We start from the raw sequence: 20,643 nt of genomic DNA, 5'->3' as shown, positions 1-20,643 counted from the left end.
GCCAATAGTCATAGACTCAACTCACACTTAAGCGACTCAAGTCGAGAAGAGGCTGCGACTCTAGTCTCTTCTCGACGCAGCATGTGTTTTCAAATGGTGACACTCAGACCAGTCGACTCTAGTCTCCGCGACCTCACGACTGTGAGACTGAGTCGAGCGTCGACTCGACATGTTGGTCGAGCCTCGACTTGAGTTGCATAGTACCATGCATTTTTAATGAAAGTGAGGTTATGTTTTATGAAAGTGAAGTTTTATCATTTTAGATAAGAAAATAATACGAATTAGATAAAACAATATATATATACAATATAATACATGCGCAGAAGTGATGAATTGGATCTCATACATGGAAGTAAGAAAACCTGGAACTGAAGTGGCAGCCTGCAGCAGCTTGGCAAACTGAGCTCAAAAGTAGACGATAGGCCCCGCCCACCAGTGGTATGAGATCACTAGGGATAGGTTGATTGGAAGAACAGATTGTTAACGAAGTTAGCCGATGTTAGAGTAGTAGCCACGCCTACCGGTCCGTTTCTGCTGCAATCTCTATTCTGGACTTTCCATGGTTTTCTTACTTCCATGATCTCATATTTTTAATAATGTGAGGTTAGAAAATGGAGTAGCATGGAACTGAAGTAGTGACAATGAGCAAGAAAGTCGTAAGGTCGAGAGACTGAAGTACCCTCGACTGGGGTCGTACGATTTGAGTCGCTAGTGGGAGTTGAGCCATAGTAGTTATTTTGGCGAAGCTATGTGACGCTGGTGGTCTCTCACACTGTGCCGTTCTTACACTCTTACCCCAACAAAACAGTAATAATAGACAGTAGTCAACAGTTATCGGCTTAGAATGTTAAGATGGATGTGTGGGGTTACAAGAAGAGATAAAATAAGAAATGAATTGATCAGAGGCACTGTAAAAGTTGGACCATTGGGAAAGAAAATGCAGGAGACCAGGATGAGGTGGTTTGGGCATGTACAGCGAGGGGAAGAGGATTATGCGGGACGAAGAGTGCAGGATTTGGTTTTGGATGGTGTGAGAGGACGAGGTAGACCTAGGATGAGGTGGGGAGATAGAATAGCGGCTGACTTGCGGAAGAGTGGTTGGAGGAAAGAGGAAGCATTGGATAGGGCTTTGTGGAGAGGCAGACTAAGAGGAAGGAATGCCGACCCCATTTAAATGGGATAAGGCACAGCCAAAGAAGAAGAAGAAGAAGAGTCAACAGTTATCGGCTTGAGTTCGGCTTGAAATTTGGAAAATAAACGACCATGGAATATCTTCTTATGCTATATTTTCTCTACTGGTAGGTTAGGTTAGACATATGGGAATCCAGTTTCAAAAAGGTGGTGTATGATTGTGGATTGATCCGTATGTTTTGTTGTCTCAGGCTGTTATGTTCGCAGAATCTTCTCGGTTACAACGAAAAGTCCGACGTGTATAGCGTGGGAATCACGTGCTGTGAACTGGCCAATGGCGTGGTTCCGTTTGCAGACACGCCCACTACTCTCATGCTCACGGAGAAAGTGCGAGGAATGGCGCCTCAGCTTCTAGACCGCACCACTTATGTCCTCTACGACGACACTGGTCAACCAAATGGTAGTATCCAACTCATTTGAAACCAATAATTTGATTGTATGGTATGAGATGTTGTGATATTTCTCCATAATTGAAAGAATAAGACGTTGATGTAGTCAAAATCAAATCAAATAAAATTTATTCATCAAAAACAATTACATTACAAATTAGAATACTATAACAATTAGAACAGTGAAGTTTTATGCATTGAATGATTTCTCAATAGGCAAAGATAATTCAATGAATAAATATACACCTCACTATAAATTATATGTGTTGGGGTATAAGTCATTAGTTGCTTGTTGCGTGTTATAATTACTACAGTACAACGTCAATAATCCGGATTAATTGGGACCGGACCCAATCCGGATTATCGAAATTACGTTTAAAAATACGGTCAGCACGCACTATTCAAGAAACAAAGCTGTTAAAATTGCATATACAGTATTCAATTAGTGGTAGGTAGAGTATAATGTATATTGTACATTGAAAACACGTTTTTCTCACGTCGCCCGCTCTAAAGTAAGAAGCTTAGCACCGAGGGTAGAAGGTATGAAAATTTTATTTCTTGCCAGAGACGAATCCGGATTATTAACTGTCCGGATTTTTGACGTCCGAATTATGACGTTCTACTGTATTTACAAACTTCATTCACTGATATGGGATTAAAGTTTTTTATTATAAAATTATTAAAAATTCATAATACAAACAAAATTATGAAATTAGTAGATAAATATTAATGTTCTATTAAGGATAATAATAAGAAAGTTAATTTTTAGAAAAATGAAAAACTAGTAAAGAAAAGTATGAAGAATAAATAGTTTCAATATTTACAGTCTAACTAAATTTTCACAATTTTCCACTCCAATATCAACTAACCAGGAAAATAAACTTTTCTTGAACCTGTGTCTATTGAATTCTTTCCCAATGTAAGTTGGTATTGAATTGTAAATTTTTGGTCCCAAATATATGTAGTTTCTTTGCCCAAATGTAGTGTTCATCCTTGGTACTATTAAATTCGTGTTTCTCTGCCTTGTTTGATGGTTGTGATTTGCCAGTCTTATGTGTTCGTTGTTTGGCTCCTCATTCGCGTGATGATAGCCTGGATGTAAAGTTGTCTTACACTCAGTAATTTACTGTCAAGAAAAGAATGTTCGTGGGGAATTGATTCTCCTTGAAGCCTATTATTTTTTTAGTATTCGTTTTTGAAGTTTATAAAGAGGTTCAACATGTATAAAATTCGTAGCTCCCCAGATAATTATGACGTATCTTGAAATTGATTGCACTAAAGAAAAATAAACAGTTTTTAATGTCTCATAGTTGAGGATTTTACGGAGTTGATAGAATTTGTAGAGAAGCTTCCTGATCCGGGTAATTGATAGATTAATGTGCTTGTCCCATTTAAATTTGTTGTCCACTATTGTTCCGAAATATTTTAGGAAATACCACTATTTGTTCAAAAATTAATTCACATTACAGAACCAGGTTTCATTGTAACACCTACCATATCTTCAGCTGAACTAAAGTTTTTATTGTTTTTGAAGGGACGGATTCAAGGATCCAAAGGTTCAAAAGAACCCCACACGTCAACCGAAGCTTATTGTGTTCCCAAGTAGTATGTTAGTTATGCAAACCAATACCTGTGTCCCTTTACAAGAACCAGGAGTTTTCCCCTATAACATCCCATTCATCACCTGGTTGCTTGTCGCAATCCAGTATGATATATGCTTGGCAGTCTCTTCAGACTGATAAGTCCTCGTGACCTACGTGAATTCCACTCCTGGCCTTCTTTGAAGGCCCTTCCGCTGAGGAAGGGGTGGCCAAGTTGCCTTTAGGGCGCCAGGCCACCCTCGACTCAGCCTCTTGACCCACATTTGTGCCTGGAGTTTCACCCATCTCTGGTCTTTTGGGTTTTTCTTTTTGCACCTCCGAAACTCTGCTGGGTCTAAAGCCTCACCTCTCCCAAGAAGTTTTGCCTGAATGGCCGCCCTTCTTTGAGCAGTGGTGAGTTTTGGCCTCTCCACCCACAAACTCGTGACCTACGTGAGTTCCACTCCTAGCCTTTTTGTAGATCCTTCCGCTGAGGAGGGGATGGCCAAATTGCCCCTAGGGCACCTGGTCACCCTCGACTCAGCCACTTGACCCTCATTTGTGCCTGGAGTTCACTCATCTGTACACCCATCTCTGGTCTCTTGGGTTTTTCTTTTTGCACCTCCGAAACTGCCCTGATGGGCAACTTCTGGAGTTGCCTTAGGGTCCCTTTTAGTCGCCTCCTACGACAAGCATGGTTATTGTGGGTGAATTCTGGTTTTCAACACATTCTTGAGTACGATGTTCGACTCAAAGCTCCCCCAACCCACAGGGGGCTGAGCTAATGTTAATCAATACTACTATATTTGTTCAAAAATTAATTCACATTACAGCTGAAGATTTTGTAGGTGTTACCATGAAACCTGGCTCTGTAATGTGAATTAAACAAATATAGTGGTATTGACTACATCAACGTCTTATTCTTTCAATCATTTGAAACTAACAAATTAGAGAAAGTAATGAACTAGGATCGTTCCAGAATAAAGTAGAACTATTTTTTATAGCCCCGTGCATGACAGGAAGCTACAAAAGTGGGAGAAAACCTGAAACATACAGTATTTTCACATTTTTTCAAGTACTCTACTTATATACGTTATAGTGATATAATGCTTATCAAAACTACGATTGATCAACTATTCCATTACGTAAGGCTGTGCAAACGCTAAAAATAAACTGGTGATATTTTTCAAAGTTTTTCGATTTCCTATATCATCTAGCTATCAAAATGAAAAAGTTTTCTCAGGAAAACATTTTTTTCCGATCATTACTTTTTGAGATATGAGCGTCTATAGTTTAAATTTTTGGGACAGAATATTTCAAATTCTTTTTAAAACATAAAGTTATTTTTTGGTAATTTTTAGAAAAATGAAAAACTAGTAAAGAAAAGAATGAAGAATAAATAGTTTCAATATTTACAGTCTAACTAAATTTCCACAATTTTCCACTCCAATATCAACTAACCAGGAAAATAAACTTTTCTTGAACCTGTGTCTATTGAATTCTTTCCCAATGTAAGTGGTATTGAATTGTAAATTTTTGGTCCCAAATATATGTAGTTTCTTTGCCCAAATGTAGTGTTCATCCTTGGTACTATTAAATTCGTGTTCGTTGTTTCTCCTCATTCGCGTGATGATAGCCTGGATGTAGAGTTGTCTTTCACTCAGTACTTTACTGTCCTTGAAAAGAATGTTCGTGGGGAATTGATTCTCCTTGAAGCCTATTATTTTTAGTATTCGTTTTTGAAGTTTATAGAGAGGTTCAACATGTATAAAATTCGTAGCTCCCCAGATAATTATGACGTATCTTAAAATTGATTGCACTAAAGAAAAATAAACAGTTTTTAATGTCTCATAGTTGAGGATTTTACGGAGTTGATAGAATTTGTAGAGAAGCTTCCTGATCCGGGTAATTGATAGATTAATGTGCTTGTCCCATTTAAATTTGTTGTCCACTATTGTTCCGAAATATTTTAGGAAATACCACTATTTGTTCAAAAATTAATTCACATTACAGAACCAGGTTTCATTGTAACACCTACCATATCTTCAGCTGAACTAATGTTTTTATTGTTTTTGAAGGGACGGATTCAAGGATCCAAAGGTTCAAAGAACCCCACACGTCAACCGAAGCTTATTGTGTTCCCAAGTAGTATGTTAGTTATGCAAACCAATACCTGTGTCCTTTACAAGAACCAGGAGTTTTTCCCTATACTAACATCCCATTCATCACCTGGTTGCTTGTCGCAATCCAGTGTGATATGCTTGGCAGTCTCTTCAGACTGATTAGTCCTCGTGACCTACGTGAGTTCCACTCCTGGCCTTCTTTGCAGGCCCTTCCGCTGAGGAAGGGGTGGCCAAGTTGCCTCTAGGGCGCCCGGCCACCCTTGACTCAGCCTCTTGACCCGCATTTGTGCCTGGAGTTTCACCCATCTCTGGTCTTTTGGGTTTTTATTTTTGCCTCTCCAAACTCTGCAGGGTCAAAAGCCTCACCTCTCCCAAGAAGTTTTGCCTAAATGGCCGCCCTTCTTTGAGCAGTGGTGAGTTTTAGCCTCTCCACCCACAAACTCGTGACCTACGTGAGTTCCACTCCTGGCTTTTTTGTAGGTCCTTCCGCTGAAGGAGGGTCGCCAAATTGCCTCTAGGGCACCTGGTCACCCTCGACTCAGCCTCTTGACCCGCATTTGTGCCTGGAGTTTCACCCATCACTGGTCTCTTGGGGTTTCTTTTTGCCCCTCCGAAACTGCCCTAATGGGGCAGATCACGTGGGTTTGAAGGCAAGGCAACTTCTGGAGTTGCCTTGGGGTCCCTTTTAGTCGCCTCCTACGACAAGCAGGGATACTGTGGGTGAATTCTGGTTTTCAACACATTCTTGAGTACGATGTTCGACTCAAAGCTTCCCCAACCCACAGGGGGCTGAGCTAATGTTAATCAATACCATTATATTTGTTCAAAAATTAATTCGCATTACAGCTGAAGATTTGTAGGTGTTACCATGAAACCTGGTCCTGTAATGTATAATAATTTATGAACAAATATAGTGGTATTGACTAACATTAGTTCAGCTGAAGATGTGGTAGGTGTTACGTGAATCCTGGCTCTGTAATGTGAATTAAACAAATATAGTGGTATGACTAACATTAGTTCAGCTGAAGATGTGGTAGGTGTTACGTTGAATCCTGGCTCTGTAATGTGAATTAAACAAATAGTGGTATTGACTACATTAGTTCAGCTGAAGATGTGGTAGGTGTTGCGATGAATCCTGGCTCTGTAATGTGAATAAACAAATATAGTGGTATTGACTACATTAGTTCAGCTGAAGATGTGGTAGGTGTTACGTGAATCCTGGCTCTGTAATGTGATTAAACAAATATAGTGGTATTGACTACATTAGTTCAGCTGAAGATGTGGTAGGTGTTATGATGAATCCTGGCTCTGTAATGTGAATTAAAGAAATATAGTGGTATTGACTAACATTAGTTCAGCTGAAGATGTGGTAGGTGTTACGTTGAATCCTGGCTCTGTAATGTGAATTAAACAATATAGTGGTATTGACTACATTAGTTCAGCTGAAGATGTGGTAGGTGTTATGATGAATCCTGGCTCTGTAATGTGAATAAACAAATATAGTGGTATTGACTACATTAGTTCAGCTGAAGATGTGGTAGGTGTTACGTTGAATCCTGGCTCTGTAATGTGAATTAAACAATATAGTGGTATTGACTACATTAGTTCAGCTGAAGATGTGGTAGGTGTTGCGATGAATCCTGGCTCTGTAATGTGAATTAAACAAATAGTGGTATTGACTACATTAGTTCAGCTGAAGATGTGGTAGGTGTTACGTTGAATCCTGGCTCTGTAATGTGAATTAACAAATATAGTGGTATTGACTACATTAGTTCAGCTGAAGATATGGTAGGTGTTACGATGAATCCTGGCTCTGTAATGTGATTAAACAAATATAGTGGTATTGACTAACATTAGTTCAGATGAAGATGTGGTAGGTGTTACGTGAATCCTGGCTCTGTAATGTGAATTAACAAATATAGTGGTATGACTAACATTAGTTCAGCTGAAGATGTGGTAGGTGTTACGTTGAATCCTGGCTCTGTAATGTGATTAAACAAATATAGTGGTATGACTAACATTAGTTCAGATGAAGATGTGGTAGGTGTTACGTGAATCCTGGCTCTGTAATGTGAATTAACAAATATAGTGGTATGACTAACATTAGTTCAGATGAAGATGTGGTAGGTGTTACGTGAATCCTGGCTCTGTAATGTGAATTAAAGAAATATAGTGGTATTGACTAACATTAGTTCAGCTGAAGATGTGGTAGGTGTTGCGATGAATCCTGGCTCTGTAATGTGAATAAACAAATATAGTGGTATGACTAACATTAGTTCAGCTGAAGATGTGGTAGGTGTTACGTGAATCCTGGCTCTGTAATGTGAATTAAACAAATAGTGGTATTGACTACATTAGTTCAGCTGAAGATGTGGTAGGTGTTGCGATGAATCCTGGCTCGGTAATGTGAATTAAACAAATAGTGGTATTGACTAACATTAGTTCAGCTGAAGATGTGGTAGGTGTTACGTGAATCCTGGCTCTGTAATGTGATTAAACAAATATAGTGGTATTGACTACATTAGTTCAGCTGAAGATGTGGTAGGGTTACGATGAATCCTGGCTCTGTAATGTGAATTAAAGAAATATAGTGGTATTGACTAACATTAGTTCAGCTGAGATGTGGTAGGTGTTACGTTGAATCCTGGCTCTGTAATGTGAATTAACAAATATAGTGGTATTGACTACATTAGTTCAGCTGAAGATGTGGTAGGTGTTACGTGAATCCTGGCTCTGTAATGTGAATTAAACAAATAGTGGTATTGACTACATTAGTTCAGCTGAAGATGTGGTAGGTGTTGCGATGAATCCTGGCTCTGTAATGTGAATTAAACAAATAGTGGTATTGACTAACATTAGTTCAGCTGAAGATGTGGTAGGTGTTATGATGAATCCTGGCTCTGTAATGTGAATTAAACAAATAGTGGTATTGACTACATTAGTTCAGCTGAAGATGTGGTAGGTGTTGCGATGAATCCTGGCTCTGTAATGTGAATTAAACAAATAGTGGTATTGACTACATTAGTTCAGCTGAAGATGTGGTAGGTGTTGCGATGAATCCTGGCTCGGTAATGTGAATTAAACAAATAGTGGTATTGACTACATTAGTTCAGCTGAAGATGTGGTAGGTGTTACGTGAATCCTGGCTCTGTAATGTGAATTAAACAAATAGTGGTATTGACTACATTAGTTCAGCTGAAGATGTGGTAGGTGTTGCGATGAATCCTGGCTCTGTAATGTGAATTAAACAAATATAGTGGTATTGACTAACATTAGTTCAGCTGAAGATGTGGTAGGTGTTACGATGAATCCTGGCTCTGTAATGTGAATTAAACAATATAGTGGTATTGACTAACATTAGTTCAGCTGAAGATGTGGTAGGTGTTATGATGAATCCTGGCTCTGTAATGTGAATTAAACAAATAGTGGTATTGACTAACATTAGTTCAGCTGAAGATGTGGTAGGTGTTGCGATGAATCCTGGCTCTGTAATGTGAATTAAACAAATATAGTGGTATTGACTAACATTAGTTCAGCTGAAGATGTGGTAGGTGTTACGATGATCCTGGCTCTGTAATGTGAATTAAAGAAAAATAAACAGTTTTTAATGTCTCATAGTTGAGGATTTTACGGAGTTGATAGAATTTGTAGAGAAGCTTCCTGATCCGGGTAATTGATAGATTAATGTGCTTGTCCATTTAAATTTGTTGTCCACTATTGTTCCGAAATATTTTAGGAAATACCACTATTTGTTCAAAAATTAATTCACATTACAGAACCAGGTTTCATTGTAACACCTACCATATCTTCAGCTGAACTAATGTTTTTATTGTTTTTGAAGGGACGGATTCAAGGATCCAAAGGTTCAAAGAACCCCACACGTCAACCGAAGCTTATTGTGTTCCCAAGTAGTATGTTAGTTAGGCAAACCAATATCTGTGTCCTTTACAAGAACCAGGAGTTTTTCCCTATACCAACATCCCATTCATCACCTGGTTGCTTGTCGCAATCCAGTGTGATATGCTTGGCAGTCTCTTCAGACTGATTAGTCCTCGTGACCTACGTGAGTTCCACTCCTGGCCTTCTTTGAAGGCCCTTCCGCTGAGGAAGGGGTGGCCAAGTTGCCTCTAGGGCGCCCGGCCACCGTTGACTCAGCCTCTTGACCCGCATTTGTGCCTGGAGTTTCACCATCTCTGGTCTTTTGGGTTTTTATTTTTGCCTCTCCGAAACTCTGCAGGGTCAAAAGCCTCACCTCTCCCAAGAAGTTTTGCCTAAATGGCCGCCCTTCTTTGAGCAGTGGTGAGTTTTAGCCTCTCCACCCACAAACTTGTGACCTACTTGAGTTCCACTCCTGGCTTTTTTGTAGGTCCTTCCGCTGAAGGAGGGGTCGCCAAATTGCCTCTAGGGCACCTGGTCACCCTCGACTCAGCCTCTTGACCCGCATTTGTGCCTGGAGTTTCACCCATCACTGGTCTCTTGGGTTTTTCTTTTTGCCCCTCCGAAACTGCCCTAATGGGGCAGATCACGTGGGTTTGAAGGCAAGGCAACTTCTGGAGTTGCCTTGGGGTCCCTTTTAGTCGCCTCCTACGACAAGCAGGGATACTGTGGGTGAATTCTAGTTTTCAACACATTCTTGAGTACGATGTTCGACTCAAAGCTTCCCCAACCCACAGGGGGCTGAACTAATGTTAATCAATACCATTATATTTGTTCAAAAATTAATTCGCATTACAGCTGAAGATTTTGTAGGTGTTACCATGAAACCTGGTCCTGTAATGTATAATAATTTATGAACAAATATAGTGGTATTGACTAACATTAGTTCAGCTGAAGATGTGGTAGGTGTTATGATGAATCCTGGCTCTGTAATGTGAATTAAACAAATATAGTGGTATTGACTAACATAGTTCAGCTGAAGATGTGGTAGGTGTTGCGATGAATCCTGGCTCTGTAATGTGAATAAACAAATATAGTGGTATTGACTAACATTAGTTCAGCTGAAGATGTGGTAGGTGTTGCGATGAATCCTGGCTCTGTAATGTGAATTAAACAAATATAGTGGTATGACTAACATTAGTTCAGCTGAAGATGTGGTAGGTGTTGCGATGAATCCTGGCTCTGTAATGTGAATTAAACAAATATAGTGGTATTGACTAACATTAGTTCAGCTGAAGATGTGGTAGGTGTTGCGATGAATCCTGGCTCTGTAATGTGAATTAAACAATATAGTGGTATTGACTAACATTAGTTCAGCTGAAGATATGGTAGGTGTTACGATGAATCCTGGCTCTGTAATGTGAATTAAACAAATATAGTGGTATTGACTAACATTAGTTCAGCTGAAGATGTGGTAGGTGTTGCGATGAATCCTGGCTCTGTATGTGAATTAAACAAATATAGTGGTATTCACTAACATTAGTTCAGCTGAAGATGTGGTAGGTGTTGCGATGAATCCTGGCTCTGTAATGTGAATTAAACAAATATAGTGGTATTGACTAACATTTGTTGTCCACTATTGTTCCGAAATATTTTAGGAAATACCACTATTTGTTCAAAAATTAATTCACATTACAGAACCAGGTTTCATTGTAACACCTACCATATCTTCAGCTGAACTAATGTTTTTATTGTTTTTGAAGGGACGGATTCAAGGATCCAAAGGTTCAAAAGAACCCCACACGTCAACCGAAGCTTATTGTGTTCCCAAGTAGTATGTTAGTTAGGCAAACCAATATCTGTGTCCTTTACAAGAACCAGGAGTTTTTCCCTATACCAACATCCCATTCATCACCTGGTTGCTTGTCGCAATCCAGTGTGATATGCTTGGCAGTCTCTTCAGACTGATTAGTCCTCGTGACCTACGTGAGTTCCACTCCTGGCCTTCTTTGCAGGCCCTTCCGCTGAGGAAGGGGTGGCCAAGTTGCCTCTAGGGCGCCCGGCCTTGACTCAGCCTCTTGACCCGCATTTGTGCCTGGAGTTCCACCCATCTCTGGTCTTTTGGGTTTTTATTTTTGCCCTCTCCAAAACTCTGCAGGGTCAAAAGCCTCACCTCTCCCAAGAAGTTTGCCTAAATGGCCGCCCTTCTTTGAGCAGTGGTGAGTTTTAGCCTCTCCACCCACAAACTTGTGACCTACTTGAGTTCCACTCCTGGCTTTTTTGTAGGTCCTTCCGCTGAAGGAGGGGTCGCCAAATTGCCTCTAGGGCACCTGGTCACCCTCAACTCAGCCTCTTGACCCGCATTTGTGCCTGGAGTTTCACCCATCACTGGTCTCTTGGGGTTTTCTTTTTGCCCCTCCGAAACTGCCCTAATGGGGCAGATCACGTGGGTTTGAAGGCAAGGCAACTTCTGGAGTTGCCTTGGGGTCCCTTTTAGTCGCCTCCTACGACAAGCAGGGATACTGTGGGTGAATTCTAGTTTTCAACACATTCTTGAGTACGATGTTCGACTCAAGCTTCCCCAACCCACAGGGGCTGAACTAATGTTAATCAATACCATATATTGTTCAAAAATTAATTCGCATTACAGCTGAAGATTTTGTAGGTGTTACCATGAAACCTGGTCCTGTAATGTATAATAATTATGAACAAATATAGTGGTATTGACTAACATTAGTTCAGCTGAAGATGTGGTAGGTGTTATGATGAATCCTGGCTCGGTAATGTGAATTAAACAAATATAGTGTATTGACTAACATTAGTTCAGCTGAAGATGTGGTAGGTGTTGCGATGAATCCTGGCTCTGTATGTGAATTAAACAAATATAGTGGTATTGACTAACATTAGTTCAGCTGAAGATGTGGTAGGTGTTATGATGAATCCTGGCTCTTTAATGTGAATTAAACAAATATAGTGGTATTGACTAACATAGTTCAGCTGAAGATGTGGTAGGTGTTACGTGAATCCTGGCTCTGTATGTGAATTAAACAAATATAGTGTATTGACTAACATTAGTTCAGCTGAGATGTGGTAGGTGTTATGATGAATCCTGGCTCTGTAATGTGAATTAACAAATATAGTGGTATTCACTAACATTAGTTCAGCTGAAGATGTGGTAGTGTTACGATGAATCCTGGCTCTGTAATGTGAATTAAAAAATATAGTGGTATTCACTAACATTAGTTCAGCTGAGATGTGGTAGGTGTTACGATGAATCCTGGCTCTTTAATGTGAATTAAACAAATAGTGGTATTGACTAACATAGTTCAGCTGAAGATGTGGTAGGTGTTACGTTGAATCCTGGCTCTGTAATGTGAATTAACAAATATAGTGGTATTCACTAACATTAGTTCAGCTGAAGATGTGGTAGGTGTTACGTGAATCCTGGCTCTGTAATGTGAATTAACAAATATAGTGGTATGACTAACATTAGTTCAGCTGAGATGTGGTAGGTGTTACGATGAATCCTGGCTCTGTAATGTGAATTAACAAATATAGTGGTATGACTAACATTAGTTCAGCTGAGATGTGGTAGGTGTTGCGATGAATCCTGGCTCTGTATGTGAATTAAACAATATAGTGGTATTGACTACATTAGTTCAGCTGAGATGTGGTAGGTGTTACGTGAATCCTGGCTCTGTATGTGAATTAAACAAATAGTGGTATTGACTACATTAGTTCAGCTGAAGATGTGGTAGGTGTTGCGATGAATCCTGGCTCTGTAATGTGAATAAACAAATATAGTGTATTGACTAACATTAGTTCAGCTGAGATGTGGTAGGTGTTGCGATGAATCCTGGCTCTTTAATGTGAATTAAACAATATAGTGGTATTGACTAACATAGTTCAGCTGAAGATGTGGTCGGTGTTACGATGAATCCTGGCTCTGTAATGTGAATAAACAAATATAGTGGTATTCACTAACATTAGTTCAGCTGAAGATGTGGTAGTGTTACGATGAATCCTGGCTCTGTAATGTGAATAAACAAATATAGTGGTATTGACTACATTAGTTCAGCTGAAGATGTGGTAGTGTTACGATGAATCCTGGCTCTTTAATGTGAATTAAACAAATAGTGGTATTGACTACATTAGTTCAGCTGAAGATGTGGTAGGTGTTGCGATGAATCCTGGCTCTGTATGTGAATTAAACAAATAGTGGTATTGACTAACATAGTTCAGCTGAAGATGTGGTAGGTGTTACGATGAATCCTGGCTCTTTAATGTGAATTAAACAAATAGTGGTATTGACTACATTAGTTCAGCTGAAGATGTGGTAGGTGTTGCGATGAATCCTGGCTCTGTATGTGAATTAAACAAATAGTGGTATTGACTACATTAGTTCAGCTGAAGATGTGGTCGGTGTTACGATGAATCCTGGCTCTGTATGTGAATTAAACAAATATAGTGGTATTCACTAACATTAGTTCAGCTGAAGATGTGGTAGTGTTACGATGAATCCTGGCTCTGTATGTGAATTAAACAAATATAGTGGTATTCACTAACATTAGTTCAGCTGAAGATGTGGTAGTGTTACGATGAATCCTGGCTCTGTAATGTGAATTAAATAGGTGTTACGATGAATCCTGGCTCTGTAATGTGAATTAAACAAATATAGTGGTATTGACTAACATTAGTTCAGCTGAAGATGTGGTAGGTGTTACGATGAATCCTGGCTCTGTAATGTGAATTAACAAATATAGTGGTATTGACTAACATAGTTCAGCTGAAGATGTGGTAGGTGTTATGATGAATCCTGGCTCTGTAATGTGAATTAAACAAAATAGTGGTATTGACTAACATTAGTTCAGCTGAAGATGTGGTAGGTGTTATGATGAATCCTGGCTCTGTAATGTGAATTAAACAAAATAGTGGTATTGACTACATTAGTTCAGCTGAAGATGTGGTAGGTGTTATGATGAATCCTGGCTCTGTAATGTGAATTAAACAAATATAGTGGTATTGACTAACATTAGTTCAGCTGAAGATGTGGTAGGTGTTATGATGAATCCTGGCTCTGTAATGTGAATTAAACAAATATAGTGGTATTGACTAACATTAGTTCAGCTGAAGATGTGGTAGGTGTTATGATGAATCCTGGCTCTGTAATGTGAATTAAACAAATATAGTGTATTGACTAACATTAGTTCAGCTGAAGATGTGGTAGGTGTTACGATGAATCCTGGCTCTGTAATGTGAATTAAACAAATATAGTGGTATTGACTACATCAACGTCTTATTCTTTCAATCATTTAAACTAACAAATTGGAGAAAGTAATGAACTAGGATCGTTCCAGAATAAAGTAGAACTATTTTTTATAGCCCCGTGCATGACAGGAAGCTACAAAAGTGGGAGAAAACCTGAAACATACAGTATTTTCACATTTTTTCAAGTACTCTACTTATATATGTTATAGTGATATAATGCTTATCAAAACTACGATTGATCAACTATTCCATTACGTAAGGCTGTGCAAAAGCTAAAAAATAAACTGGTGATATTTTTCAAAGTTTTTCGATTTCCTATATCATCAAGCTATCAAAATGAAAAAGTTTTCTCGGAAACATTTTTTTTCCGATCATTACTTTTTGAGATATGAGCGTCTATAGTTTAAATTTTTGGGACAGAACATTTCAAATTCTTTTTAAAACAAAAGTTATTTTTTGGTAATTTTTAGTAAATTGAATAACTTTATCAAAAATTGATATTTAAGAAAATTTTTGTTTTACTAGATCAATAATAGCATGAAGAATCAATCCTCTAAATCTCATGTATTTTTACTCTTATCGAATTTGAAATGTTCTGTCCCAGAAATTTAAACTTTGGACGCTCATATCTCAAAAAGTAATGATCGGAAAAAAATGTTTTCCTGAGAAAACTTTATCATTTTTCAAGCTATCAAAATTAAAATGTTTTCTCAGGAAAACATTTTTTCCGATCATTACTTTTTGAGATATGAGCGCCTAAAGTTTAAATTTTTGTGCCAGAACATTTCAAGTTCGGTGAAAGATAAAACCATGAGACTTTAAGGATAGATTCTTCATGGTATTGTTGATCTAATAAAACAAAATTTTCTGAAAATATCATTTTCTGAGAAAGTTATTCAATTTACTAAAAATGACCAAAATAACTTTTAGTTTAGTTATTCTGGTCATTTTTGGTAATTGAATAACTTTCTCAAAACTGATATTTTCAGAAAATTTTTGTTTTACTAGATCAATAATAGCATGAAGAATCAATCCTCTAAATCTCATGTATTTTTACTCTTATCGAATTTGAAATGTTCTGTCCCAGAAATTTAAACTTTGGACGCTCATATCTCAAAAAGTAATGATCGGAAAAATGTTTTCCTGAGAAAACTTTATCATTTTTCAAGCTATCAAAATTGAAATATTTTGTCAGGAAAACATTTTTTCCGATCATTACTTTTTGAGAAATGAGCGCCTAAAGTTTAAATTTTGTGCCAGAACATTTCAAGTTCGGTGAAAGATAAAACCATGAGACTTTAAGGATAGATTCTTCATGGTATTGTTGATCTAATAAAACAAAAATTTCTGAAAATATCATTTTCTGAGAAAGTTATTCAATTTACTAAAAATGACCAAAAATAACTTTTAGTTTAGTTATTCTCGGTCATTTTTGGTAAATTGAATAACTTTCTCAAAAACTGATATTTTCAGACAATTTTTGTTTTATTAGATCAACAATACCATGAAGAATCTATCCTTAAAATCTCATGGTTTTATCTTTCACCGAACTTGAAATGTTCTATGACTCTAAGGAATTCTTTTGAGCATCATAGGTATAACTATTTAGTATTAAGTATTAAAAGTGCTGATTAGGTGTATTATATTTGTTATTTAATTCAATCTGTTTTTCATATCTAAATTTTATTGTTTGATTTCTATTTCATTGTTCAAATATTTATCTTTGTTGTTGTTTACCTCAGCTGATTTAGACTAAGGACTATGTTCCGTTTCCATGACTTTCCCCCAGTTGCACGTACATCGGTTAACGTTTGATCACGATTAAATGCTATACTTTAATCGAGATTAGCGCTAACCGATGTATTTTGGTTGCACAAAACAAAAATTTCCGCCGAAAACTAACCGGCGTGAAAAATTTTCAATTCTGATTAGTTGGCACCATTTTAACGGCTATTAGCTGAAATGAAGAAAATTTGGTTGCACCAAGGTAAAGATCGAAAAATAACGCCGGTTAAACTAATCGACGTAAAAGATTTTTAACAGGCCATTCACGGGGAATTAAATTCAACTAACACCTACTGATAGCAGTCAACCAATGTTTTTTTGTAAAAAAAAACTACAGAATTCAAAGTATTAGCTAAATATATGAATGAATTTCATCCGTTAATAAAATAGAGTATTTAGCTGATATTAGCATTCAAAATTGGATTCTGATTTTTGATGTTAGTTTACGATCTGGATCGTCTGCAGATAGCACTTGACACTGGCAACAGACAGAACATTTTTATGGCGCATGCCTAAAGGTGCGTACAGATATACGCGCCGCGAACATGAGCAATTCACTTCTAATCAGCTGACTATATATGTATTTTTACAGAAACGGTAAGATACAGTTATAAAAAGCTTGGCATCAGCTGATTAAAAGTAAATTGCTCATGTTCGCGGCGCGTAATTCTGTACGCACCTTAATGGTCACCGCTTCAATAACATAGCCTCAATTTTGTGCCATTTGTCGAGAATAAATTATGTGAATTAGTAATTGTATAAATCTTGTATATATGGCAAATAAATTGAATTGAATTGAAAAAAAATAATAACATCTTCGGTTAAATTACAGTGTTGCCGGATTGTGAAACCGTCAAACTCTTGGTTGGTTAACCGGAAAACTTAATCGGGATTAACAACTAACCGAACAGAAATAAATCCGTAAAACTAACGCTGATTTGTTAACCGGCGTTAATGTTCATATTTAACAGACGCACGTGCAACTGCCCCTTTGTCATACATGTATTTGAAAACATTTGATTTGATTAGTTATAGATTGATAGTTTGACATCTTAAGGTACCGGACTATTGTTGTGATAATTTGGAATTATTTTGATGGTGTGAACGATTGAAATGTAATCGATACAAAATGCTTATAAAACTCAAATTCGTCTGTTTTTAATCTTAATGTAATCGATACAAAATTCTTATAAAACTCAAATTAGTCTGTTTTTAATATGAATGTAATCGATACAAAATTCTTATAAAACTCAAATTAGTCTGTTTTTAATATGAATGTAATCGATACAAAATTCTTATAAAACTCAAATTAGTCTGTTTTTAATATGAATGTAATCGATACAAAATTCTTATAAAACTCAAATCCGTCTGTTTTTAATTTTGTTTTAGAAGATCCGGACTGCTGTAGAATGAATGACCAAATAAAAGAGTATTCGCTTCGGAAATTCTCGGAGCCATTTCATGACCTGAACGAGTTGTGCTTGATGTGTGATCCTCAAGAAAGACCTACGCCCGCCCAGCTTTTGAGTCATGCTTTTTTCAAGCAAAATCGCCGCAACACGCAGCCCCTGCATGAGCTTCTACTCCCAGCAGTTCCTATAGCTCAAGAAAATGTTCCTGTAATTCAAGGTTTGTCAAAAATGTTCTATGTACCAAAACTAAAATTGAAGTTGAACCATCAAAATTCAGAAAATGTCACTGTCATAATTCAAGATTTGTTTTCCAATTACAAAAATCTAGAGTAGAGCGTCGAATTAAATGGAACTCTTTGTATGGATCAGAAAGTTTGTATTTATTTCTTGTAATGTAGATACATATATAACGTTTTGTTTCAAAAGTTTTGAATATCAAATCAGGTAAGTGACGTCACCCATTCTCCATACACTGAGTAAACCGATTTCTGTCGTTTGTCATGACTCCTGCCAGCATTGCAGGCGGTATGTTAGCAATTTCTTCCCTGATATTGGTCTTCAAATCTTGTAGGGTCCTTGGCCGGTTCACATAAACCAGAGATTTAAAAAAAAACCAAAGAAAAAATCACAAGGGTTCAAATAGGGAGATCGGGCTGGCTACTCCAAATCGCTCCTAATTAAGATGAGGCGTCCTAGAAAGTGTTCCCTCAATTAAAGTCACGTTCAGAAAGTTCCTGCACAGTTGCCATTTCTGTGATTCATTTGTTAGTATCATGTCAACCTTCAAAATTCTAAATCTTCAATCATTATTCCTGGACAAAATTCAAGTGACGAAGCAGTGTGTGACTACATAACCTCAACCTTTTGACAACATAATCTTTTTATCAAAATTTTTGGAGAGAAATAGTACAGGCTCAGCCTAGTTTTCCCTTCAAAGTCATAATTATTTTATGAATGTAGTATTTTGTACAATGGATGTATGGATGGAAATGATGATCATCATAAATAATTTGTCTTACAGAACGATCGGAAAGTCCAAGAGCAGACGCATGTTTGCGCGCAGAACCAATCCATCAATCATCTTTATTCAAATATACATAAAAATGTTCAAGAATGCGTCAATTAAAAAAATTCTTAAAAATATACGTCTAGTAACATGTCAGTCATAACAAATATATAACAATTTACATTACTTATCTAATAGTCTTCGAAGATGGTTCTCCAGAAACTCATCCACGCTGTGGAGAACGCTGTGGTGATCATAACATTGAAACTCTCACTGCCCCAATGTTTCTCAGGTGACCTAATGGACCGAGGAACTTCAGTTTATTTATTTATTTATCAAATTGTGTACAAATACTTAACATGAGGAATGGAACAACTTTCAGTTCTTTCGTCTTGTCGCACTTTCAGTTTGGCTGAACGTAGTGACCCACCGCGCTGGGTTCCAATCACAAAATCCGCTCGAAAAATAAGTCTCAACGGCAAAATCACGCTTCACATTGTTCCAATGCATGGTGGCGACTGAAAGTCGTCGGGAAGAAAACTTTATAGTCTGACCTCTCTAACAAGACCAAATTTGCTCTGCTACGACATCAGCTGACTGAATGGCGTTCACTTTAAAAAAGGAAGTTTCGCTTCCGCACCCGGTATAATCAAGTGCTAGCTCTAGGTAGATGCAACTGGGGGTAGGTAGATATTTCCGGAAAATCCTTAAGCAATTGCTAGGTCCAGCAGTTCCCAATACTTGGGCTAGCTGTTACTACGCCATTTTTCATCATACGTCATTAAACACATGATCGGTTACTTGGTGGAATTGCAAATAGATACAGCCTTAAAGAAACAATAGCGTAAGTACCATCCAATGTAGATATCCCATGGTATAGGGCGTTTATGTCGCAACTTCTACTGTTATCTCAAGCCGATTACTGTCGATTTTTACTGTTTTGACCGGGTAAGAGTGTATGAACGGCACAATATGAGAGACTACCAGCGTCATAAAGCTTCACAGGAAAGAACTACATGAACTATCAGCTTGAGATAACAGTAAAAGTTGTGACATAAACGCCCTATACCTTGGGATATCTACTTATGCTATTGTTTCTCTATGATACAGCTGCTACCATTCACGACAGACTAGAGTATATCCCCCATCAATTGCTGTAACTAGAGTTATAAGTTTGGTCTCATTCAATTCATTGCTTTTTTCGAGCAGTTTCTAGGGCGACCAGAAAATACCTAGTTCCACCTAGACCTACTTAGTGCTAGCAAATTTTATTCAAGCGAATCCTATCATTTACTAGAAAATCACTTGGAATTAGCAATTGCTAGTTTTTATTCAATCGATCTATATAGTGACAGCGTACGTTTCCTTTGGTATCAATCTGATCTTTGCAATATTTTCAAATTAAAATAGTACAGTGATCGTCCACCCATAAAGCCCATTGATTTATCTAATTAGAGGCTCTTTCGAAATATAGATAAACCTTCGTTTTCGCGCAAATTCAGTGTTATTACTTGTAGTTAAAAATTATACAGAGTGGAGCAGAGCCGATTGACGGGTTTGGAAGGGGGTTATAAGTAATCTTCTTCTTCTTCTTCTTCTTCTTCTTCTTCTTCTTTGGCTGTGCCTTATCCCATTTAAATGGGGTCGGCATTCCTTCCTCTTAGTCTGCCTCTCCACAAAGCCCTATCCAATGCCTCCTCTCTCCTCCAACCACTCTCCCGCAAGTCAGCCGCTATTCTATCTCCCCACCTCATCCTAGGTCTACCTCGTCCTCTCACACCATCCAAAACCAAATCCTGCACTCTTCGTCCTGCATTTTCTTTCCCAGTGGTCCAACTTTTACAGTGCCTCTGATCAATTCATTTCTTATTTTATCTCTTCTTGTAACCCCACACATCCATCTTAACATTCTCATCTCAGTCACTTCCATCTTTCGTTCCTGTTTCTTTGAAATGGGCCATGTTTCCGTTCCATACAGCATAGCTGGCCTCACAACTGATCTATACACCTTTC

General features: G+C 37.8%; 1 protein-coding gene across 6 annotated transcripts in view; it reads left to right on the top strand.

Moving 5' to 3' along the window:
* Nucleotides 1-20,643, top strand: part of LOC111061639 (STE20-related kinase adapter protein alpha) — a 33,318-nt gene that overhangs the window by 10,618 nt on the left and 2,057 nt on the right. For 2 of the 6 annotated variants that reach the window (XM_039442815.1, XM_039442816.1), the window contains 2 exons: nucleotides 1,399-1,591; nucleotides 17,602-17,841. In XM_039442815.1, coding sequence (XP_039298749.1) covers nucleotides 1,399-1,591; nucleotides 17,602-17,841 — 433 coding nt within the window. Of the gene's footprint in view, nucleotides 1-1,382; nucleotides 1,592-17,601; nucleotides 17,842-20,643 lie in introns of all 6 variants that reach the window. The other 4 variants (XM_039442817.1, XM_039442818.1, XM_039442819.1 and 1 more) reach the window with 3 other exon arrangements.

Source organism: Nilaparvata lugens, chromosome X, assembly GCF_014356525.2.
Source record: "Nilaparvata lugens isolate BPH chromosome X, ASM1435652v1, whole genome shotgun sequence".
Classification (NCBI taxonomy): Eukaryota; Metazoa; Arthropoda; class Insecta; order Hemiptera; family Delphacidae; genus Nilaparvata; species Nilaparvata lugens.
This window is presented reverse-complemented; position numbering and strand designations above follow the sequence as displayed.